Below are 25818 nucleotides of genomic sequence, written 5' to 3'. Positions count from 1 at the left end.
AAGTTTAAACCAGAAAACCCGGAGAATAAACTGCAATAGAGAGGCATTACGTGATAATTGGTGCGCACAGTTTAATTACTCAGCGCCGCAGAACTCTTGAAGTCTCTTTGATTTATAAACAGGAGGGAAACTGAGTAAACAACTCAATCATAGTGCTTCGTTTTGTTTTTCCCCCTCACTGCGAATGCTTTGTGGTTTGCGCCGTGCCCTGCTGACTGATGCTGTAAGTTGACAAACATATCTGAAAATTAAGAATATTTAACAACGTGAAATTGAGTTCCACTGAACCAACGAGCCAGCGCCGAAAGCAATGCGGTCTTGCTGTTGGCCACGTCAGTTGCCAGTGATTGAACTGTCTGCTTCTCACTGGCAATGATGTGGCTGCACCGTTCACAAGATGCTGGATCAGGAGACAGAGAGCAGGGCAGCAGCCGGGAGGAACAGGAATTGCAAGATTCCCCGTTCTGCTGCTCGCTGCACAGAACCTGAGAAGCAACTTCGCGCAGATTGTCAACCCCTTGCCGGCTGTGCTTTGATGCAGGACCGAATATGAGGGGCGAATTCAATCAGAACAGCACCCAGCGGGAGTCCAGTCCAGCCAATGGAACTCTCCCCGTCGGGGACAAGCCAGTGGCGGCTAAGATAGCCGTGCTCAGCTTCGTCTTTGTCCTGGCCACTTTGGGCAATTGCATCTTCCTCTGCACTCTGTGGCGAAAGCGTAGGAAGAACAGCCGCACCCGCCTCTTCCTCTTCCACTTGTGCACCGCCGACCTGGTGGTCGCCTTCTTCCAGGTGCTGCCCCAGCTCCTGTGGGAGGTCACCGACCAGTTCAAGGCCCCCAACGTGGTTTGCAAAGCGGTCAAGTACCTGCAGGTCGTCGGCATGTTTGCTTCTACCTACCTGTTGGTGGCGATGACCCTGGATCGCCACCAAGCTATTTGCAAGCCCATGGCTGCCATCACCAAGGCCTCTTGGCAGAGGTACCTGACCGTGGCCCTGGCCTGGGGCTTCTCTTTGCTCTTCAGCCTCCCTCAGGTCTTCATCTTCTCCATTGAAGAGGTGCAGCCGCGGGTGTTCCAGTGCTGGGCGACCTTTATCAAACCTTGGGGCCGGAAGTCCTACATCACCTGGACAGCTTTGGTCATCTTTGTGATCCCAGCAGTCATCCTGATCATATGCCAATTCAAAATATGTCGAACCATTTACCTAACTGGGAAAACAAACAGGCTCGAAAGAATCGCCTTGACTGAAGCCAATGTGAAGGGGACACAAGCGGGCACTGCCAAGAGGATACCCAGCTCCTTACTGAAAACACTGAAGATGACCTTTTTAGTAGTGATGTTGTACATTCTGTGTTGGGCACCATTCTTCATTGTCCAGCTCTGGTCTGTTTGGGACCCAACTGGAGGACCTGTTGAAGGTGAGTGATGTCCCATTTTCTCTCTCAAATGAAAGAACGCAGGGGCAGCTGAAACCTACACTGCAGGATACCTCCACGTTCAACCCAATTAGCTGCTCTCTGCTATGGGATAAAGAGTGGAATACTCAATTCGATTTCTCAGTCCCGTTTGCTATAAATTGAATGGAATTTATTGTCACGTGTACTGAGGCACAGTGAAAACCGTTGTCTTGCGAGCAATAAAGAAGCAGAAGGTGAGAGATGAACATGCAGGGCAAAAAGTCACATCTGGACTGACATTGATGCCTGATAACTAGCAAGAGCACTTAGTCTGACAGTAGATGCTGACTGGCATCTGTGTTAAGTAACAAAGTAGGAGCAGCAGAAATGACTCGTTAAGTGCCCACTTACAGCATCTTTGCATTGGGGTGAAAATGAACACCACTTTGCCCTGCTGAAAGCAAGGTGGGATTTACACCAAATAGGTAAGGACAAATCCTGTGACTGACAATAGCTGCAGGAAGCTGCAGTCAGAGGATGGTTGCTGCACTTTAACCCCATTGCTATAAGGGTGACAGCAGAACTGAAAGGGTCTACTTGTTAAAAATGACTGAACAGGCTGGGGCTCGTTTAGCTAGATGTGAAAAGGTTGAATGGTGACATACGAACTACCATGAACATTATGAATGAGTTTGACAGTCTCAGAGATGTTTCATTTGTGGGCAAAACCTAGGAACCAGAAAAAAGGAGAGATTCCAGAGACTAGCTAGACATAGCATTAGGGGAGTCTTGTGCCCTCCCATGTGTCAGGTTCGGTAGCAAACTGACATTGAATCAAGTTGGAGAGTTGAGATAACTTCCTCTCTCCACCTCGACTAAGTTTGCCTGTGGACAGCCTTTCTACCTCATCACCAAATGAAACCCTTAAGTGGGCAATGACAGGTTAAAGCTGGGCTGTAGTTATGGCCAATGATACCTCTATAACAATCATCATGCAATCATGTGTACAATTAGTGTGTGTCATGAGAATGCAATACTGAGGGCTCTTATCATGGAGTGACAGTGGCACTATCTCAAAGCCAGGAGAACTGAGTTCAAATCCTACCTCCTCCAGAGGTGTGCCATAACATCTCTGAACAGGTTGCTTAGGAAATACCTGGAGTGAAATACAGAAGCAATTGCAGGACAGCGGAAGGGGAATCAGTTCAGTCACATTGTGCATTTAGTTAGCTAGCAATATTCAATTCACTGGCTTCAAAGTTGAGAATCCACTCTGAATTAGAAGTTAAGACTTTGGCAATAACAACAAACATCTGTACTGTTTTGTCAAAAAGTTATGTTTCGTTGCATGTATTAAAATATCCTATGAAGAACACACGAGGTGCACTTAGCCAAATCTGACCAATTTAGTAACCAGTGTGAATCTAGTTTCTCAACAATTATATGGTGACATGTTATTGGTCAACATTGGTATTAATCAAAAAAGGTTCATCTTTTGAATTAGGAGACATGCATCAAGTATTCAACTGATCACCAAATAAACAAGTCAATCAAAAGAGCAATGAGCACATCCACAGCCTGTCTTCAGAGTGATATGCAAATCTAGGACGTCAATATAAATACTGCTTAATCCAATGCTAAATATAAAAGTCAACAAAAAGTTGTCAAGTCTTCCTTATGTATAAATCTTTGCCAAGGCCCAATATCTTCATTTCCTGATGTAAATATGTGTGGGGGTTACAACTTGCCCATTAGTAAAATATTTCTTTAAACTTTAGCCAAAGCTTCAGAGATGTTGTGAAATTTGGTTTTCGGGGTCAAACTCGGCAGGAAGTGGAGCTTATGTAGTCCCAAGGAGCTAAGGGGCCAGCTGAAATGAGGGAAGACCAATTTGTGAAAATAATTCTCACAAATTGGGAAAGTGAAAGATACAGGGAGCAGCGGGAGGTTCTTCTTTTATATGGTAGGGATATAATGAATTGCTTGAATTAATGATTCAATTCACGAGTGAAGTTCTGTTGTTTCTAGGGTCATACAGCAGTCAATTTAGGACTGCAAAATCTCATAATGAAGGAAATGTCCAAATAACCTATCTTTGTTGGGGTCAGTTCCGGGTCACCAGGCAAACTCACACTTTGAGTAGTGTGCTGCAGTTTCTTTCAGTAATCCGTGTGGAGAGGAAGAATGTTCTAAAAGGTACTTGATGGTCTAAGTTGCTTTTTTTTTCTTTTAGCTTCTGGAGTATTATAATCATTCCAAATAAAGTTCTATCAAACTTTATACCCATAAATAATAATATTTTACCTTTTCAATAATCAGTTGACGTCCAATACACCTACCTCTTCTTTTTCAGAACACAGATGTTAGAACATTAATGATTTGGAGGAGTGCAGACATCACATAAATTAATGAGCAGTTCAATTAAAGAAATATTGTTTTTGAATGCGTAGTCTTCAAGCTTCTTTATTTCGATGTTGACACAATTATTCCTGATTGTAGCTTTCAACAAAATGGCAGCCTCCAAGGACAACAGTTCTCTGATTCAAGGTTCTAGGTCTACGCTGAAAGCTGCTTGAGTGCCCAGAATGTGAAGTCACAGGATTGGCAAGTAAAGGACTTCAGCGAAGAGGGAATTATAATTAAGAAAAATAAATAAATTTAATGAACACAAAGATGGCAGGATGGGTGATGTAGAGCTGAAAATGTGTTGCTGGAAAAGCGCAGCAGGTCAGGCAGCATCCAAGGAGCAGGAGAATCAATGTTTCGGGCATAAGCCCTTCTTCAGGAATGAGGAAAGTGTGTCCAGCAGGCTAAGATAAAAGGTAGGGAGGAGGGACTTGGGGGAGGGGCGTTGGAAATGTGATAGGTGGAAGGAGGTCAAGGTGAGGGTGATAGGCTGGAGTGGGGTGGGGGCGGAGAGGTCAGGAAGAAGATTGCAGGTTAGGAAGGCGATGCTGAGTTTAAGGGATTTGACTGAGACAAGGTGGGGGGAGGGGAAATGAGGAAACTGGAGAAATCCGAGTTCATCCCTTGTGGTTGGAGGGTTCCTAGGCGGAAGATGAGGCGCTCTTCCTCCAACCGTCGTGTTGCCATGGTCTGGCGAAGGAGGAGTCCAAGGACCTGCATGTCCTTGGTGGAGTGGGACGGGGAGTTGAAGTATTGAGCCACGGGGTGGTTGGGTTGGTTGGTCCGGGTGTCCCAGAGGTGTTCTCTGAAATGTTCCGCAAGTAGGCGGCCTGTCTCCCCAATATAGAGGAGGCCACATTGGGTGCAGCGGATGCAATAGATGATGTGTGTGGAGGTGCAGGTGAATTTGTGGTGGATATTGAAGGATCCCTTGGGGCCTTGGAGGGAAGTAAGGGGGGAGGTGTGGGCGCAAGTTTTGCATTTCTTGTGGTTGCAGGGGAAGGTGCCGGGAGTGGAGGTTGGGTTGGTGGGGGGTGTGGACCTGATCAGGGAGTCACGGAGGGAGTGGTCTTTTCGGAACGCTGATAGGGGAGGGAAGGGAAATATATCCCTGGTGGTGGGGTTCTGTCCTGGTGGTGGTTGGAGGGGCGGGGCTCAAGGGCAGAGGAGCAGGAAGTGGAAGAGATGCAGTGGAGGGCATCGTCAACCACGTCTGGGTGGAAATTGCGGTCCTTGAAGAAGGAGGCCATCTGGGTAGTACGGATTTGGAACTGGTCCTCCTGGGAGCAGGGATGGGTGATGTATCATGGTTGCAGTATGTGGGAGCTTCTGAATGCCATGGCACACCTGTAATAAGTGTCTGCCGCTTGAGGATCTTCACTCAGTTGTTTGGTGGAGGCCAAGTTATAGACATTTTGATCAGGCAGGGGGAAAGTTTGCTGAATGTTTGCTGAAGTGGTCACACCCCTTAGGGCAGTGTCATTCGATTTTGTCAAGGACAGGAGGGTGTTACTGTGAACCCAGCTGGGAATGGATTAAGTAAGTGAGAATGGAGGAGCCTCATCCCTTCCAATTGAGTAACAGGTTCTTGTAGTTTGTATGGACAAGAGAGTGAGCGGAATTGTGGATTATCAGACTGATCATGACATTCTGAAAGCCATTCAGTTGTGGGGGAGTAATAGGAATGGAGGGGAAACACAGGATAGTATATAGAAGACAGACACTTCTTTATAGGCCAGAGCAGAATACAGAGGCTGTGTTGCCTGTATTCCTGGACTCTGGGTTCAGGCTATCTGTTCTGGACTGGAAAGAAACTTGCTGTGGAAGTGGAGCATTCAGTTCTCATGGTCCATGTCTGTAACAATGACATAGCTAAGATTCCAGACAGGTTTTGCATGGGATGTATGAGGAGCTCAGCACTAAATTAGAAAGCAAAACCTCAAATGTGGTAATCTCTGGAATATTACCTGAGCCTTGTGCTATTTGGTATCTGATAAAAAAGATTTGAAAGATGAATGCAGGGTTCCAAGACTAGTGCTATTTACAACGGACTCTGATTAATGGTACAATGGTACCATAATTAACTAAAGTGAGGACTGTACCACTGGGTTGGACATCATCTGAACCATGGTGGAGTCCACATTCTAACAAGTTGAATAAGCATGGAAATAGAGAGGGATTCAAAGTAAATAAAGGGGAAAGTATCATTTAGGATAGGATTGAGCAAGTTAAAGTGAAATAATGAGGCAATAGGTCAAGGTGGCAATAAAGGTAATGATAATTGGAATATTGTAGGAAGTGACAATCATTGCAAATCTAATAGTGTACCAGCAGATAGGGCCAGATTTATAAAGACAGTAAAATGACACTAGATTGAGTGTTCTGTATCTGAATGCCTGCAGTGTTTGCAATGAAATAATTGAATTGTCAGGTCAAATTACGGCACATCTGGATAATAGTAACAGGATAGGACAGAGTCAGCATGGATTTATGAAGGGGAAATCATGCTTGACTAATCTTCTTGAATTTTTTGAGGATGTAACGAGGAAGATGGACGAGGGAGATCCAGTGGATGTAGTGTACCTGGACTTTCAGAAAGCTTTTGATAAAGTCCCCACACAAGAGGTTAGTGAGTAAAATTAGGGTGCATGGGATTGGGGGCAAAGTACTAGATTGGATAGAGAATTGGTTGGCTAATAGGAAACAAAGGGTAGTGATTAACGGCTCCATTTCGGAATGGCAGGCAGTGACCAGTGGGGTACCGCAGGGATCCGTGCTGGGACCGCAGCTTTTTACAATATATGTAAATGATATAGAAGATGGTATCAGCAATAACATTAGCAAATTTGCTGATGACACAAAGCTAGGTGGTAGGGTGAAATGTGATGAGGATGTTAGGAGATTACAGGGTGACCTGGACAAGTTAGGTGAGTGGGCAGATGCATGGCAGATGCAGTTTAATGTGGATAAATGTCTGGTTATCCACTTTGGTGGCAAGAACAGGAAGGCAGATTACTACCTCAATGGTATCAAATTAGGTAAAGGGGCTGTTCAGAGAGATCTGGGTGTTCTTGTCCACCAGTCAATGAAGGCAAGCATGCAGGTACAGCAGGTCGTGAAGAAGGCTAATAGCATGCTGGCCTTCATAACAAGAGGGATTGAGTATAGAAGCAAAGAGGTGCTTCTGCAGCTGTACAGGGCCCTGGTGAGACCACACCTGGAGTACTGTGTACAGTTCTGGTCTCCAAATTTGAGGAAAGACATTCTGGCTATTGAGGGAGTGCAGCGTAGGTTCACGAGGTCAATTCCTGGAATGGCAGGATTGCCTTACACGGAAAGACTGAAGCGACTGGGCTTGTATACCTTGAGTTTAGAAGACTGAGAGGGGATCTGATTGAAACGTATAGGATTATGAAAGGACTGGACACTCTGGCAGGAGGGAACATATTTCCGTTGATGGGGGAGTGCCGAACCAGAGGACACAACTTAAAAATACGGGGTAGACCATTTAGGACAGAGATGAGGAGAAACTACTTCACCCAGAGAGTGGTGGCTGTGTGGAATGCTCTGCCCCAGAGGGCAGTGGAGGCCCAGTCTCTGGATTCATTTAAGAAAGAATTGGATAGAGCTCTTAAAGATAGTGGAGTCAAGGGTTATGGAGATAAGGCAGGAACAGGATACTGATTAGGAATGATCAGCCATGATCATATTGAATGGCGGTGCAGGCTCGAAGGGCAGAATGGCCTACTCCTGCATTTATTGTCTATTGTCTAAATAAAAGTTCATATGAATGAATTGGTAGCCATTATAGAAGTGTGGTTGCAAGGAAACAAATATGGGACCTGGATGTCCAAAGTTATGTGGCATTCCAGAAGGAGTGGAAGCTGCAAAAATTATTTTTTTTTTTGTCTACATTTGTCAGAAATGTATGAAGTTACATTACCAACATATTCGTCTATATTTAATCTTAGATCAAAATTCATTCATTTACATTAATTTTCCTCAGCTTTTTCTTGAAAGGTAACATAATTGACTTTTGGTATTATTTTCAGTTTTGGCATGGTTTTGTCTGTTTGGATGAACCCAGGCGAGACCTCACAGTATTGCTTCAAACAATATTTACTGACACCATTTGCATGATGTTCCTGCAAAAGAGCTCCCTGTCCCATGCTACCCTCATTCCCAGCTCCTAGCAGAGTCTCTCCCACATGATGCCGAGATCAATATTATGTCATAGCATAACTCAGACACTAATCTGCATTTCTCTTAAGACCAATCTCTACATTTTCTTGAACCCTTCAATGATGATGCTAAATTTTCCCAGAAAGGTCCATGATACCCCTGGTCACTATCTTTGATTCACACAGTTAAAGATCAGACAGCACCAGATTGTAGTCCAACGGGTTTGTTTAGAGGCGCTGGTTTTCGGAACGCTGTTCCTTCGGCAGGTAGTAGTAGAGCAGGAACATGAGACACAGAATTTATGGCGAAAGATTGCAGTGTTGTGCGGCTGAAATGATATATTGAACAAATCTAGTTTGTTGTTAAGTTGTTCACCTTTTCGAATGGGTTGCAAGTTTCGGCTTTTGCTATAAATTCTGTGTGTTATGTTTCTGCTCCACAGCTACCTGATGAAGGAGCAACGGTCTGAAAGCTAGTGCTTCCAAATAAACCTGTTGGACGGTAACCTGGTGTTGTGTGATTTTTAACTTTGTATGCCCCAGTCCAACAGCGACATCTCCAAACCTTGCTTGGAATGTATGCAATATGGTTTTCAAGAGCATAACATTGAGGAACCTAGAGATTGGTTTCTTTTAGATCTAGTGTTGTGCTGGGAAACTGTTATAATTTTTAGTAAATAAGCCTTTAAGAAAAAGTGACCATAATAAAGTAGAATTTTACATGAAGTTTTAAAATGATGTAGTTCACTCAGAAACGCTTGTTTTATATTTAAACAAAGGAAACGATGAAAGCAGGAGAAGCTAATTGATTGCTGCGGACTGGGAAACTACATTTAGGGATATAATGGTATACAGACAATGATTAAGGTTTCAAGAAGTAATGATCTTGTTTTAAACTATGTATATTCCTTGAATGCACAAAAAGGACAGCAAGGAAAGTGTTCTAATCCTGGCTAGCAAAAGAAATCAAGAAGTGCATTAGATCAAAGGAAGAAGTTTATAAAGTTGCCAGGAAATGTAAGCCTGAGAATTGGGAACATTTTAGAATTTACAAATAAAGAACAAGGAAATGATTAAGAAATGGATATTATAATATAATGATTAAACTAGCAAGAAACATTTTTTAAAAAGCTATGTAAAAAGTAAAAGATCAGGAAACATGAATATGGGTACATGATAAGTGGGGTCAGCAGAATTTATAATAGGGTATGACAAAATGGCAGAGAAATTAAACAAAGACTTCATAAATAAAAATACTAAAAAAAAGTCCGAGAAAACTTTTGAGAATCTAAAGGTGAATGTAAATAAGACAATACAAGTTATTAATGTTCATTTAAAAAACACTATAGACATTGAAATTCATGGGGTTTAAAGCAGAAAAATTCCTTTGATGTGATAATCCGTGTGTCAGAGATGTCAGATACAATAGTAGCTCTAAGGACTCTAGAATGGTTCTTGCATTTTGGAAGTTAATAAATGTAAGCCCAATGTTTAAAAGAGGTAGAAAGAAAACACAAAACCACATCAGTTGTAGGGAAAAGGCCAGAGTCTGGGATAAAAGGATGTAATAACAGAACACTTGGAAAATAATGACAGGTTTGAAGAGTCTCTACAAATTTACAGAAAAGAAAATTATGTTTAGCAGTCATTTTGGAGTTTTTGAGGATTTAACTATTAGAATAGATAAGGGAGAACAAGTTGATGTGGTATATTTAAATTTTCAGAAGCTTTGACAAGATTTAACATGGAAAATTAGTAAATAAAATTGGAGCACATGGTTTGGGGTGTTGGATAAACTAGCATAGATTGGGAATAGATAAATGGACTGAAGTCAAAGAGCAGCAATGAATGATACATTTGCAGGTTAGCAGGATCTGACTAGTGCGATATCATAAGGGTCATGCTTTAGCCCCAGATATTCACAATCTCCACCAATAACTTGGATGTGGAGATTGTAACGTTTCCAAATCTGCAAATGCCATACAATTAGGTAATCTGTGAGTGAGGATGATGCAGGAATGTTTCTGAGGGATTTGGAGAAGCAAACTATGTCAGCAAAAATTTGGCAGATGAAATATAATCATGTGTAAGAAATTGAGATTATCTACATTGGTAAGAAGAACAGAAATACTGAATATTGTTTGGATGGTCAGATGCTGGGAGGTGTTAAAGTTCAAAAGGGCTTTTGTGCATTTGCTCACGAGTCCTGAATGTTAACATGCAGGTAAAGCCAACAATTAAGAAGGCAAATTGCAATTAGGTCTTTCATTGCAAAAGGATTTGTGTGTCAGAGCAAAGGTGTCTTACTAAAGTTGTGAAGGGCCTTGCTGAGACCACATTTGGAGTACAGTTTTGGTTTCCTTACCTATGGAAAGATTTACTGCCATAGAAGGAGTGCAATAAATGTTCACAAAGTTAATTCCTGTGAAGGGGATATTCTCCAATGGGAAAAGATTTAAAAGACTGAGCGCACTTTGTTCAGAATTCAGGAGAAGGAAAATAATCTCATTCAAAGTTACAATATCTCTTCAGATTAGATGGAGGAGGTTTCGCCATCTTCCAAGGAGTCATACTCAGCGTAAGGGATAGGCCATTTAGGACTGAGATAAAGAGGAATTTCTTCAAATGGTGCTGAATCTTTGGAGTTTTGAGCATTGTAGAGGCATTTTGTACATTCAAGACTGAGATCAATAGATTTCTACACATTAAAAACATAAAGGTATATAGGGATAGTGGTGATAGTGGGGTTAGGAAAATGGTGTTAGCATTGAAGTAGAAGGCTATCTGTAATCTTCCTGATTGGTGGAGTGAGCCTATTCCTGCTCTTATTTCTTTTGTTCTTAAGTTCTTATGTTTATATGTTATAGCATATCTTTTGTTACTGTACAACAATAGGAAAATTACAGTAAGTTAACAAATACAGATGGTACACAATTAGTGTAAATCTAATTACTAGTGAGAATCCCTTTTGGATGCCTTCATTTTAACTACAGAAATGCAAGTTTTTCCCTTCTAAGTGGCTGATGGCAATCTTGCAAGAAGAACCACACTACAACTTGTTGCTGACATTTTGTATATATTTATATCAAAATTGAAAGTAAACACTTTTCTGAATCCAGCCTTCATCAGTTAGTTGTAACTTACACCTAAAATATCCTTGTTCATCCTCCCTTGCATGAACATGAGTTTAGTCATTTCCTTGGGTTAATTTCACATTCTATATATAACTGACGTTATGAGCAACATTATTTACAAAAGTAGTAGGTTTCAGAATTGTTAAAAAAAATACACAGAAAAAAAATCTGCTGTGATAAAAAAGAGAAAAGGGAGCTTTTGTTTGCTCCATGTGTTCATGTTCCCACAATTCATATCAAAAACTAGTGCTGTACCTAGGCCCCATTCTGCTCACTATTCTCTGTCAGACCAAACGCTGAACAACAGCATATGCACAAATTTGTGGGCTAATGTTCATGACTGAGCCATTCTGTTTGGGAAAGGAATGCACATGCCTGCAGTGGAAGAACTAACCAATGTGGATAGACTGAGAATGTAAACAAAATAATAATTCTAACACAAGTGTCACTAATATAATTCCTTGTACATCCAGTGAAATTATCTCACAAGGAAAGTTTCAGTATCAAATCATAATGATTTGAAGGTAATGTGTGTTCCACCCCAATGGGCATTGGAATCTGGTTTGAATTAATGCTACACTTGGAGTCAAGTCGGTAACCTGTCTAGGTGACAAGGTATGACAAAAGATGAATGTCAACTTTTTTTTTCATTCATTCACAAATCTGGGGGAATCACTGGCTAGGCCAGCATTTATTGCCCATCCCCGGAGGCCAGTTAAGATTAACATTGCTGTGGGTCTAGAGTCAGGTAAGGATGACAATTTCCTTCCCAAAAGGACATTACTGAACAAGGTGGGTTTTTCACAGCAATTGACAATGGTTTCGTGGTTGACATGAAGTTCTAAATTTTCATTAATTTCAGTTTCCACTATCTGCCATGGCAGGATTTGAACCTGCATTTGCAGAACATTACCTAAGCACTCTGGATTAATAGTCTAGTGACAAGATCACTGGGCTATCACCTCTTCAGAGATATTTGTATTGCCTAATGACCCCAGTAACAAAGAGTCAGATAGACATCTCAGCAGAAGATTGTAGAAGGTTGGCCATATTTCAGTCCATTTCAAACATCCCATAATGCAATTTCAGATCTTAATTTTCAATTTTTAATGGAGAGACTAAAATTTTTAAAATAGCTTTTTGGAAATCTATGCACTCATTGCAGTAAATTCTATTAACATACCACATGTAATGTCCCGAGCGGAAATTGTAAAAGGTATCTCGGCCAAAGGAGAGATAAGACTAGGTAACTAAAGGCTTGGTTGAGCTAGGAGATACAAGGAGGAGGAGAACATGGTATTATGATAGCCGCTGATAGGACTACTGGATATGACATATCCAGAGAATGAAGCTGGCTTGATAGATGTTTTATTTTGTTAGTTAACTTGGTGATTAGACACAGATATATTTACACAAGGCATAGATCTTCTTTAACAACAGTGGTACATTTATTACACAAAAAAGAAAAAATAAATAAAAACCAAGCTATCAAATATGGAACACAGTTTGCAAGATCTAAAACACAAACAAAAGTCTGAACCTTTTCCCCATAATGTTACAAAGACTCAAATGTCTCACAGCACCAGAGACCCACCTCAATTCCCACCTCAGCCAACTGTCTGTGTGGAGTTTGCTCATTATCCCCGTGTCTGCGTGGGTTTCCTCTGGGTGCTCTGGTTTCCTCTCACAGTCCAAAAATGTGCAGGTTAGGTCAATTGGCCGTGCTAAATTGCCCGTAGTGTTAGATGAAGGGGTAAATGTCGGGGAATGGGTCTGGGTGGGTTGCTCTTCGGAGGGTCAGTGTGGACTTGTTGGGCCGAAGGGCCTGTTTCCACACTGTAAGTAATCTAATCTAATCTAATCAAAAAAAGTTGGCACCTGTATTTCAACTCTTGACTGATTCCAAGCAGTTTCTATACCATGGGCTGTGAGACAATTCAAAGAGTCCTTTCCAAATTGTTGATGCAAATTTAGCCCACATGAGACAGACTAGACTTTTCAGTTTCGATCTGGAGAATTCTAACCAAACTCTCCAGATATGGAAATTTGACAGACTAAATCCTTCTGCTGAGGTGACTTGTCCTTGCATTGCTTTGAACTTCTTTTGGGAGAAAAGCTAAACTTGCTTCTATATGGCAGTGGGATGGGAACCTCTATAAAGAGACAGAAGAGAGGAAAACAAGGGCTAAAACAAAAGACAGAATGCGAAATAAGAAAAATGATAGAACCAGAATTCAAAGACAAGAACCAATCAAGGTCACAGTGTAAAGTAATGGAAATGGGATTGAGAATGTTACAAAGGCAAGCCTTAAGGCTTTGTGTTTTCATGCACAGAGTATTCATGAGAAAGTGGATGATTTATCATACAAATAGATATAAATGTGTATGATATAGGTGGGATTATAGAGATGTGGCTGCAAGGTGACCAAGGATGGGAGTTGAATATCCATGGGTATTCAGATTTTATGAAGGACAGACAAAAAGAAAAAGAAGTTGGGATAGTATTCTGCTTAATGCTGACTTTAATCTGCATACACATTAGACTAATCAAATCAGTAACAATACCATAGAGGAGGAATTCCTCGAGTGTATATGGGATGCTTTTCTGGATCAATAGATTGAGGAACCAACTAGAGAACAGGCCATCCTAGACTGAGTATTGTATAATGAGAAAGGAGCAATTGGTAATCTAGCAGTGCAAGGCCTTTTGGGGAAGAGTGACCATAATATGTAATTCTTTATTAAGATGGAGAGTGATGCAGTTGATTCTGAGACTTGAGTCCTTAACTGAAATAAGGAAACTACAATGAGGCACAATATGATAAACTGGGGGATGTTACTTTAAAAATGTTGGTGGAGAAGCATGTTAATTAGTCTTCACTAATCTTTTTTTTCTCATCATACACCTACAGAAGCTTTGATACTCAGCTTGTAATGCTTTAAATATTTAAAGAGCTCATTGGGGAACTGCAACAATTGTTCATTCCTGTCTGGCACAAAACTAAAATCAGAAAAGATGGCCCAACCCATGGCTACCAAGGGAAATTAAGAATTGCATTAGATGCAAGGAAGGGGAAAACAATTGGCCAAAGAAAAGCAGCAGACCTGAGGATTGGGAGCAGTTTAGAGTCTAACAAAAAGAGGTCAAAGGGATTGATAAAGAGGGGGGAAAATTGAGTGTGAGAATAAGGCTGGGGGGAACATACAAGCTGAACATCAAAGTTTCTGTAATTATATGGAGAGAAAAAAAAGATTAGTGAAGACTTACGTAGATCTCTTACAGTCAGAAACAGGGCAAGTTTGAATGGAGTACAATGAGACAGCAGAACTAGTAAATACATATTTTGCTTCTGTCTTTACAAAGAAAGACCACAAGTAATGTTCCAAAAATGTTGGCAAAGACAGGATCTAGTGAGAGGGAGGGACTGAGGGAAATCAGAAATGGGAGGGAAATGATGTTGGGAAGTTGATGGAATTAAAGGTCGATAAATCCCCAGGGCCCAATAATCTACAGCCCTGAGTACTTAAGGAAATAGCTGTAGGTACATCTTTCCAGATCTGAGAGACTTTGGAACAGTTCTTAAAAATTGGAGGGTTGTTAATGTATCTCTATTGTTTGATAAAAAGGGGTTAACAGGGAATTATAGATTGGTTAGCCTGATATCAGTATTAGGGAAAACGCTAGAGGCCATTGTAAAAGATTTAATAGCAGAGTACTTGGAAAACAGTTCAGGATTGGGCAGAATCTGCATGGATTTACGAAAGGGAAATCATGCTTGACAAATCTATTGGAATGTTTTGAGGAAATAACTCTGCAGTTGATCGTGGGAATCAGTGGATGTAGTTAACTCTGGATTTTCAGAAGGCTTTCATTGAGGCCCCACATTAGAAATTAACATGTGAAATGAAAACACATAGGAGTGAAGGTAGAACTGACATGGATAGAGAACTGCCCGGCAGAGGGGAAACAAAAAGTAGAAAAAAACAAGTATTTTTCCAAGTGGCAGGCAGTGATTAGTAGAATACCACAGGGATCAGTGCTTTGGAGCCCAGCTATTCACAATATATATATTAATTACTTAGATAAAGAAACGAAATGTAATATCTCCAGGTTTGCAGATGACACACAGCTGGATGGGAAGGTGAGCTGTGAGGGGGATGCAGAGATGCTTCAGTGTGACTCAAACATGCTGAGTGACTGGGCAAAAAGCATGGCAGATGAAGCATGTGGATAAGTGTGAAGTTATCCACTTTGCTAGCAAAAACAAGTAGGCAGATTATTATTTGAATGGTGATAGTTTGGAAGAGGCGGAGGTGCAATGAGACCCAGGTGACCTTGTACATCAATCGCTGAAAGTAAGCAGGCAGGTACGGCAGGCTGTGAAGAAAGCTCTCCGTATGTTGGTTTGCACAGTAAGAGGATTTGGAGCAGGAATGTCTTGCTGCAGTTGTACAGGGCCTTGCTAAGACCACACTTGGAGTATGGTATGCAGTTTTGGTTTCCTTACCTGAGGAAGGATGGTCTGGCTATGGAGGCAGTGCAACATAGGTTTAGCCTGCTGGTTCCTGGGATGACTCAACTAACAATGGATTCCCGTTGTTGGCCACAAACAGTCCCCATTAACAGCTATTCACTTTCCTTGGCAGATTGTTATCCAAGTGTTTGTCTGTCTAACTGTTCTTCTCTCTCTTTGGGCTCTATCCCCCCCCTATCATTTACTCCTTTCCCCCTTCCCTCCCCCACCCTAACTTCTGCAAATAAACTGACATTTTCATAACTGCCATCAGTTCTGAGGAAGGGTCACCTTGACCCAAAACGTTTTCTCTCCACAGATGCTGCCAGAGCTGCTGAGCTTTTCCAGCAATTTCTTTTTGTGTTCCTGGCATGGATTGACTGATGTATGAAGAGAGAATGGATTGATTAGGGCTTTATTCACTGGAACTTGGAAGAATGAGGATGGGATCTCATAAAAGACCTATAAATGTCTGACAGGACTAGATAAGATAAACACAGGATGTCCCTGATGACTGAGGAGTCCAGAACCAGGATACTGGGTAGACCATTTAGGACTGAGATGAGGAGAAACTTCTTCACCCACAGAGTGGTGAGCCTGCGCAATTCTCAGCAACAGAAAGCTGTTGAGGTGAAAACATTGAATGTTTGCAAGATGGAGTTAGGTATAGTTCTCAGGGCTAATGGGATCAAAGGGTATGTGGTGAAAATCGGAATGGGGATGGAGTCAATGATCAATCATGGTCATATTGAATAGTGAAGCAAACTTGAAAACCACAATAGCCTATTCCTACATCTATTTACTATCTACGTCGATTTAACTGACTTCTGAACTGAATTAAAAACCTTGCATGTTCCTAGATTCACCTGAACTGACTACAAGACTAATGGCCTTACATGTTACCCTACCTGTCATCAACCCAACAGCATAAGCATCTTTCAAGTCACACCACAGGCATCTACAATCATCTGGTTTATGACAAATTCTGATTTAATCACTGTTCCGGAGGGATTGTCTGACTTTTGTTTTCGGAAGAAAATCCTTCACGGAGGTAACCAACACCTGTCTGTATTCTAAAATCCAAATTCAAGAGTGAAATTATACACCATTCATCACAATTAATAGACCAGGTAAGTTAGAAAGAGAAATTTTCAGAATGTCTGGACACATTCATTGAAAGCATAGCCTTAAAATATAGATGTGCAAGAGCCTTAAATTTTAAACAAAGAGTGTGGGTGAAAGTATTTGATGTTGCTGGCAAAGTTGAGAAAAAGGAAGATAGGGTATGGAAGTCATGGACACCGATGTAAACTTTAATCTCCTGGCTCCACATTGCAACATAGAAGTGCAATAGACATGATGAACAGAATGAGACATGGCTTTAACACTGGAATAAAGCATTTTCCTAACCTATTCCAAAGTTCCACTCAGCACACTACCCAAAACCTGGCTGCCTTCAAAACCTGGTTTTTCAGTGCTGCTGAAGTCTTTGGCTCGTTATTTCAGTGCTGTCTCCTCCGAGATATGCAAGTCAGATACTTAGGAAAACCTGGGTTTTTGTCAGCTCCAGATTTTGGAACAATTGGAGAGCTTATCTCAGCCTCAAAATAGTGTTATTCAAAAGCCATCAAGAGGAAGACTAAAAGTCATCACAGAAACATGGGAGGCCTTACAAATACGTAGTTACTTACAACGATAAAACGTCAGCTTCATTTTTTCAGAGTCAGCCAGTGAAGAGATTATTTTCTCTGATTATGTAGATTATTGCTGAAATCAAGCTAAACTATCAAATTCAAACCTTAAACTCCAGCAAAGATAGAAAGGCAACTGATTGTGAAATTATGCATGCAGCAGACTTTAAATAGCTCTTTTGTGAATCCTGGAATCTAAATGAGACACAGCATGGCTTAGGCTGATTACAAATAATGATAAAATTAGAGAATTCTACCTCAACTGAATAATTACATTGAAAATATGGCTGTGATTCAAACTGGTTATTACTATGGAGGGTTGATTAACCAGGCATTCAGTCTTAGTAATGTTATAAAAACATCTCCACTTTGGAAATTTCCTCCTCACCTGGAGTGGATTGTTCTTCTCTTTCAGCTGGAACACATTGCAGCTGCAATTCCTCTCAACTCTGGGCTGAGATGTTATGCTGAGAAAAGCCACAACCCTTCGGGCAATTAAGGATCAGCAATAAATAATCACCTCGCCAACAAAACCCACAGTTCATGGCTGAACAAAAAAAAAGTTAACGTTACAGGGACACCCCGATTCAAGTTTTAAACACTGCCGCCCATTTCTTAGTTTTATTTAACCTAAACTGAAAGGGATTCCTCTTGTTCTGAGACGGATCAAGAAGAGGATGACCACTCACTGAGATATTTTTAACAAAATCAATGGCAATTTTTTTAGAGCTTTTCATATTTTGTTTTACAAGTGATAATTGTGTTATCCCTTAAGACCTGTTCAATGTATGTTGGACAGTGTGTGTTGAGCTGTCTTGGATAACTAGCTAGATACATAGCATGCTCAGAGGATGCTTATGGTATAGTGGTAGTGTCCCTGTCTCTGAGCAAGGAGACCTGGGTTGAACCCCCACCTGTGCCAGAGGTGGCTGATAACATCTCTGAAGAAGTTGATTCAAAAATATCTATTGCATGCTCAAGGATTGATCAGGACCCTTCTGTTTTCTTATGCCATCCTTCTGGTCTTAGAGGAGCAGCAGACGCCAATACAGTGCTGAAAGGGTGCTGTACTGTCAGAGATGCTGTCTTCTGGATAAACCTGTCCTCTGGTATGAAAGTAAAGGATTCCAAGGCATTACTCAAAGAACAGCAAAGAAATTCTCTACGCTAAACTGAGTAAAAATATAAGCTGTACAAAAAACATATAACCTACAGAATTGGCAGTCTGAGTGTGAACAAATAGGGTCAGACATGGCTACTTAACTTCAGAAAATGTGTCTGAGAGAAGCAAGTATTTCTGTCTGACTTTTAGCTATGTATTGATTTTTATTGAAGACATTGAGGGCCAAAAAATCGAGATGCATTTGAGTGAAATTTGTTCCATACCAACCCTCAAAGGACATTCCACCCAGAATTACACGCACCCCCCCCCCCCAACCCCATCCCTGTATTTTCCATGGCTAATCCATATAGCCTGCACATCCCTGGACACTGTGGGCAATTTAGCTTGGCCAATCCATCTAACCTGCACATGTTTGAACTGTGGGAGGAAACTGGAGCACCCAGAGGAAACCCACACAGGCACGGGGAGAATGTGCAAATTCCACACAGACAGTAACCCAAGGCTGGAATCAAGCCTGGACGCTGTGGATGGTGCTATATGAATTCAAGTTCTTTCTAAATGATTAACCATAAATTGGACCTTGTTTTAAGCATTTACTGTTTCATAACTTAGTGTGACAATGGAAAAAATAATAATATCAGTACTTTATATTTTATGTGATTGTTAACCATAGCCAGGCTTTGCTGTGGTAGAAAATAATGTTTTATACCTTATCACAATTGTATAAGTATTATTCTAACATAATGGTTTCATGTTTTGGAATTTAACCTTGCGCCATTTACCATGGTTCAGCATCAATAACTCTGACGAGTTGTGCTGACAAGTTCAGTAGGCCAATGTGTGCCTTTATCGAGATAAATATAGCAGATTCCTTATGTTGATTAGAGAATCCTTGTGCTGTTCTTCAATTATATCAAAGGTCACCAAGAGACCCTTTCTTAGTTGATGAAATTATATTTTGTCCAACTGAAACATAGGTTATATAACCTTATTAACAAATACATTTCACTCTTGATAAATAGAGGAACATTATTCTCTACAAATAGAATAGTTAAGAATTTATAGTAAATACCCCAGTCCCCTTGAAATGACAGATCTGCACGTTCAATGTTGAATTATAATTTGAATCATGGTCATTCATGCCTTAACGAATCAAATAACCATCAAACAGTGAGATCCAGCTTGCTTTTTCTGCTGATTTAAAATTCTCCGCCTGAAACATTTATTCCAAAGAGTCATATATAAACTTTAGCTTGAAGCTCCTGAGGAACTGTCAGATATGATTATTGACCTGCTCCTTCTACAGATCCATTTCATGTCTTTGTCCATCAATCACGGATCCAGCATGTCAGCTCTCCCAAGATACTTGTCTCAGCTATTTTACGATTATTGTACCCATTGAGAATACTGCTCAGCAACATAACTGCAGTGACATGACAACAGATGCTCAACAAACATATTGAAGACTGTTTAGGTGAACAGGCACCGGATCCCTGACATGTTCACAAATCTAGCTCACATACAGTGGTGCATATTCCTGTATTTTGCAGAAATAGCTTTATGAAGCCATTACAGCACATTGCATGTATTGACATCAGCAGCGAAGAAGCTAGTAGATCTTGTAACATAAATCAGAAATGCTTTCCCTTTTACCTAAGAAATTCTGTCCCTTTCTTGTATCCACAAAGGGTATCTTACCTAATAAATATTCTTTAAAGGCGTCAAATGAACTCACTAATTGGAGTAACAAGAAGCACATCTAACAAACTGTGCGCCTCATCAAAAGTTGCCAAATATGTTGGAACAATCTCAGCGGATCTGACAGCATCTGTGGAGAGAAAGCAAAGTTTCTGCTTTTGTTTCAGATTTTGATTATTCACGGTTCTTTGTTTTATCACATTGGAACAAATTCCACTCAAATGCATCTCGATTTTTTGGCCTGGCCTCACTGATAGAGTCTCTCCCTCAATGTCTTCAATAAAAATCAATACATAGCTAAAAGTCAGACAGAAATACTTGCTTCTCTCAGACACATTTTCTGAAGTTAAGTAGCCATGTCTGACCCTATTTGTTCACACTCAGACTGCCAATTCTGTAGGTTATATATTTTTGTACAGCTTATATTTTTACTCAGTTTAGCCTAGAGAATATCAAACTTGAAATCTTGATATCTTTCTTCACCACTAACATCCAGCAGAATCTTTAAAAACTTTGCAGCCACTTGCTATGGTTTTGTTGGAAGGAACTCTAAGATCACAACCTTCATGTGGGCTTGCTCGCTGAGCTGGAAGGTTCATTTCTAGACGTTTTGTCACCCTATTAGGTAACATCTTCAGGGGCCTCTGGGCGAAATACTATTGATGATTCCTGCTTTCTATTTATATTTTTGGGTTTCTTTAGGTTGGTGATGTCATTTCCTGTGGTGATATCGTTTCCTGTTCTTTTTCTAAGGGGGGGTGGTAGATGGGGTCTAACTCGATGTGTTAGCTGAAAGAGTATCAACTCTGGAAATGAACCTTGCAGCTCAGCGAGCAAACCTCAACCTGAGCAACAAATCTCAAAACTTGTTATCACAACCTACAACCCAACAGTTCCACGACCACCAAGTCACACATCATCCAGCGTTCTACGAATATTGCTCATTCCTCATTATTAATAGGTCAAAACCCTAGCACTAGCACTGCACTTTGGGCACAGCTTCATCACAGTTGGACTGGGTGTCTGCTGGATTCTGCTGGATGTTAGTGGTGAAGAAAGATATCAAGATTTCAAGTTTGATATTCTCTAGGCTAAACTGAGTAAAAATATAAGCTGTACAAAAACATATAACCTACAGAATTGGCAGTCTGAGTGTGAACAAATAGGGTCAGACATGGCTACTTAACTTCAGAAAATGTGTCTGAGAGAAGCAAGTATTTCTGTCTGACTTTTAGCTATGTATTGATTTTTATTGAAGACATTGAGGGAGAGACTCTATCAGTGAGGCCAGGCTAAAAGATCGAGATGCATTTGAGTGGAATTTGTTCCAATGTGATAAAACAAAGAACCATGAATAATCAAAATCTGAAACAAAAGCAGAAACTTTGCTTTGTCTCCACAGATGCTGTCAGATCCGCTGAGGTTGTTCCAACATATTTGGCAACTTTTGATGAGGGTTTCCTGACACAATATGTAGACAGGCCAACAAGAGGTGAGGCTATACTGGATTTGGTAATGAACCAGGCCAGGTGTTAGATTTGGAGATAGGTGAGCACTTCGGGGGCAGTGACCACAACTCGGTGACTTTTACTCTAGTGATGGAGAGGGATAAGTGTGCACTGCAGGGCAACAGTTATAGCTGGGGGCAGGGAAATTATGATGCGGTGAGGCATGACTTAGGATGCGTGGATTGGAAAAATAGGCTTCAAGGGAAGAACACAAGTGTTATGTGGAGATTGTTCAAGGAACAATTGTTCAATGGGTGTCCTTGATAAGTATGTGCCAGTCAGGCAGGGAGTAAAGGGTCTTGTGAGGGAACCGTGGTTTAATAAGGAATTGGAATCCCTTGTGAAAGGGAAGAGGGCGGCCTATGTAAAGATGAGGCGTGAAGGTTCAGTTGGGGCGATTGAGAGTTATAAGGTAGCCAGGAAGGATCTAAAGAGAGAGCTAAGAGCAACGAGAAGGGGACATGAAAAGTCCTTAGTTGGTAGGATTAGGGAAAACCCAAAGGCTTTCTATAGGTATGTCAGGAATAAAAGGATGACTAGGGTAGGTATCGGTCCAGTCAAGGATAGTAGTGGGAAGTTGTGTGTGGAGGCAGAGGAGATCGGTGAGACACTAAATCAATACTTTTCGTCAGTATTCACTCAGGAACAGGACACTGTTGCTGATGTGAATATTGAGTCACAAGTGATTAGAATGGATGGCCTTGAGGTATGTAGGGAAGAGGTCTGGGGAATACTGGAAAGGATGAATATAGATAAGTCCCCTGGGCCTGATGGCATTTATCCTAGGATCCTCTGGGAAGCTAGGGAGGAGATAGCGGAGCCATTGGCCTTGATTTTTATGTCGTCGTTGTCTTCGGGAACAGTGCCAGAAGACTGGAGGATAGCGAATGTGGTCCCCTTGTTCAAGAAGGGGAGCAGGGATAGCCCGAGTAACTATAGGCCAGTCAGTCTCACTTCTGTTGTGGGCAAAGTCTTAGAGAGAATTGTAAGGGATAGGATTTATGAACATCTGGATAGGAATAATGTGATCAAGGATAGTCAGCATGGTTTTGTGAAGGGCAGGTCGTGCCTCACAAACCTTATTGAATTCTTTGAGAAGGTGACCAAGGAAGTGGATGAGGGTAAAGCAGTAGATGTGGTGTATATGGATTTTAGCAAGGCGTTCGATAAGGTACCCCATGGCAGGCTAATGCAAAAACTGCGGAGGTATGGCATTGAGGGTGCATTAGAGGTTTGGATTAGGAATTGGATGGCTGGAAGGAGACAGAGGGTAGCAGTTGATGGTAAAGGTTCATCTTGGAGTGCAGTTACTAGCGGTGTTCCACAAGGATCTGTTTTGGGACCATTGCTGTTTGTCATTTTTATAAATGACCTGGAGGAGGGGTTTGAAGGCTGGGTGAGCAAGTTTGCAGATGACACGAAAGTCGGTGGAGTTGTGGACAGCGAAGAAGGATGTGGCAGGTTACAGCGCGATATAGATAAGTTGCAGAGCTGGGCAGTAAGGTGGAAAATGGAATTCAATGTAGCTAAGTGTGAAGTCATTCACTTTGGTAGGAGTAACAAGAAGATGGATTACTGGGCTAATGGTAGACTACTTGGTAGTGTGGATGAGCAGAGGGATCTTGGTGTCCATGTACACAGATCTTTGAAAGTTGCCACCCAGGTAAATAGTGCTGTGAAGAAGGCATATAGTGTACTGGGCTTTATTGGTAGATGAATTGAGTTCCGGAGTCCTGAGGTCATGTTGCAGTTGTATAAGACTCTGGTGCGACCACATCTGGAGTATTGTGTACAGTTTTGGTCGCCATACTACAGGAAGGATGTGGAGGCATTGGAACGAGTGCAGGGGAGGTTTACCAGGATGTTGCCTGGTAGGAAGATCGTATGAGGAAAGGCTGAGGCACCTGGGACTTTTCTCATTGGAGAAAAGAAGGTTTAGGGGAGATTTGATCGAGGTGTACAAGATGATTAGGGGTTTAGATAGGGTTGACAGTGAGAACCTTTTTCCGCGTATGGAGTCAGCTGTTACTAGGGGACACAGTTTTAAATTAAGGGGTGGTAGGTATAGGACAGATGTTAGGGGTAGATTTTTTACTCAGCGGGTTGTGAGTTCATGGAATGCCCTGCCAGTATCAGTGGTGGACACTCCCTCTTTATGGTCATTTAAGCGGGCATTGGACAAGCATATGGAGGTTATCGGGCTAGTGTAGGTTAGGTAGGCTTCGGTCGGCGCAACATCGAGGGCCGAAGGGCATGTACTGCGCTGTATTTTTCTATGTTCTATGTTCTATGAGGCACACAGTTTGTTAGATGTGCTTGTTGTTACTCCAATTAGTGAGTTCATTTGACGCCTTTAAAGAATATTTATTAGGTAAGCTACCCTATGTGGATACAAGAAAGGGACAGAACTTCTTAGGTAAAAAGGAAAGCATTTCTGATTTATGTTACAAGATCTACTAGCTTCTTCACTGCTGATGTCAATACATGCAATGTGCTGTAATGGCTTCATAAAGCTATTTCTGCAAAATACAGGACAAAGTTAAAAATCACTCAGCATCAGGTTATAGTCCAACAGATTTATTTGGAAGCACTAGCTTTCAGAGCGCTGCCACCTGATGAAGAACAGCACTCCGAAAGCTAGTGCTTCCAAATAAACCTTTTGACTATAACCTGGTGTTGTGTGATTTTTAACATAGTTTAAGTATTTTATTTTATTCATTCACAGGATCAGGGGCCTTGCTGGCCAGGCCAGCATTTATTGCCCATCCCTTATTGTCCAGAGGGTAGTAAAGAGTCAACACATTGCTGTGAATCTGGAGTCACATGTAGGCCAGACCAGGTAAGGATGGCAGTTTCCTTCCCTAAAGGACCTTAGTGAACCAGGTTTTTCCAACAATTGACAATGGTTTTATTGTCATCATTAGACTCTTAATTCTGAATATTTTTATTGAATTCAAATTCTACCGCCTGTCATGGCAGAATCCGAACCCGGGTCCTCAGAACATTACTTGGCACTCTGGATTAACAGTAATAATACCACTAGACTATTGCCTCCCCATTGTTCATTGCTCCTTCTCAGGGCAACTAGGGATGAGCATTAAAAATTTATGTTATTACCCAATATAAAATTGAACTTAAAATAACTGAATTCATAACCCTGACAAGTCAGAATCATCCCTTTCTAGTTTTCAAACTTAAACAAACTCCCAAGAACAAGTGAACAATTTACCTGAAAGCGCCTTAATCCTACACTCATACCAAGACAACTTCAGCATCAAGGATGCTGCTCCCATATGTAAAGGCATAGTCACTGTAGTCCCATAGAGCTGCTCACTTATGAGAGAGAGAGAGAGAGAGAGAGGAATGTGGGTGATTTAACCCAAGGGTCACCATTCCTCAGGTGAGGGGAGTGGTTGAGAAGGAGAGTCCTTCATTGTAATCTCAGCTAGTGCTGAAATTGAACCCACACTGGCATCACTCTGCATCATAAACCAGCCATCCAGCCAACTGAGCTGACCAAACCCAAAATGTGACACCAACATAATAGCTTCATAAAACCTAAAATTTTGGGATACAACTGAAAAGTAATTATTTCAAAGCAAGATTGAAGCAAAACCTTTAACTTACACATTCATTGTTCGATTGATAATAACATCTCTTTCTCTGTTTTCAAGGTACACCATTTATCATCATAATGCTCCTTGCAAGCCTCAACAGTTGCACAAACCCATGGATCTACATGGCCTTCTATCGGTAGGTTTGGTGAGACTTTACTGCATCCCATTCTGAAAACCTGTATCTGTGAGAAACATCAGAGGCTAAGGCCTACCTTGTATGATCAGCAATGAAGGAATGGAACTTGCAATTCAGTCCAAGTACACTTGCTTATGTGACTGTCACTCAGCAACTGCAATGGATTTGTGTAGACAGCTGAAACAGTGTTGCACCCTCAACTGGAAATCTGGAACTAAGTGAAGAACACTGTGTGTCGTCTTAATCATCAGACTGAGGAATCTTACTGAGAGACTCAAGCCACAAGATTCAGTTCTGTATTACCATTGGTATCAGTGTTACGGTAACTCAGCATTCCAACATTGGTCGCCAACATGCTTCTGTTCGAGTTGGGTTTAATATTGCTCAGGACGTCTTACGGAGTTGGCAGCA

The 25818-nt window shown here is 41.4% G+C and overlaps 1 protein-coding gene across 1 annotated transcript; it reads left to right on the top strand.

Annotated features, from left to right (window-relative positions):
* The first annotated feature begins 549 nt into the window (after positions 1 to 549).
* On the top strand, positions 550 to 25428 carry LOC140457807 (vasopressin V2 receptor-like). The gene is made up of 2 exons (XM_072551427.1): positions 550 to 1420; positions 25329 to 25428. The coding sequence occupies exons 1-2, from the start codon at positions 550 to 552 to the stop codon at positions 25409 to 25411; spliced, it is 954 nt and encodes a 317-aa protein (XP_072407528.1). The 3' UTR covers positions 25412 to 25428.
* Positions 25429 to 25818: the final 390 nt, after the last annotated feature.

The sequence above is a fragment of the Chiloscyllium punctatum genome, chromosome 32 (genome assembly GCF_047496795.1).
Source record: "Chiloscyllium punctatum isolate Juve2018m chromosome 32, sChiPun1.3, whole genome shotgun sequence".
Taxonomy (NCBI): Eukaryota; Metazoa; Chordata; class Chondrichthyes; order Orectolobiformes; family Hemiscylliidae; genus Chiloscyllium; species Chiloscyllium punctatum.
The sequence above is the reverse complement of the archived record's forward strand: the minus strand, read 5'-3'. Positions and strand labels throughout refer to the sequence as shown.

Bases quoted from the DNA above. Each gene is read 5' to 3' on its own strand.
- LOC140457807 (XM_072551427.1), top strand. From the start codon at position 550: ATGAGGGGCGAATTCAATCAGAACAGCACCCAGCGGGAGTCCAGTCCA. The intron at 1,421-25,328 runs GTGAGTGATGTC...TCTGTTTTCAAG, and splicing joins AACTGGAGGACCTGTTGAAG to GTACACCATTTATCATCATA.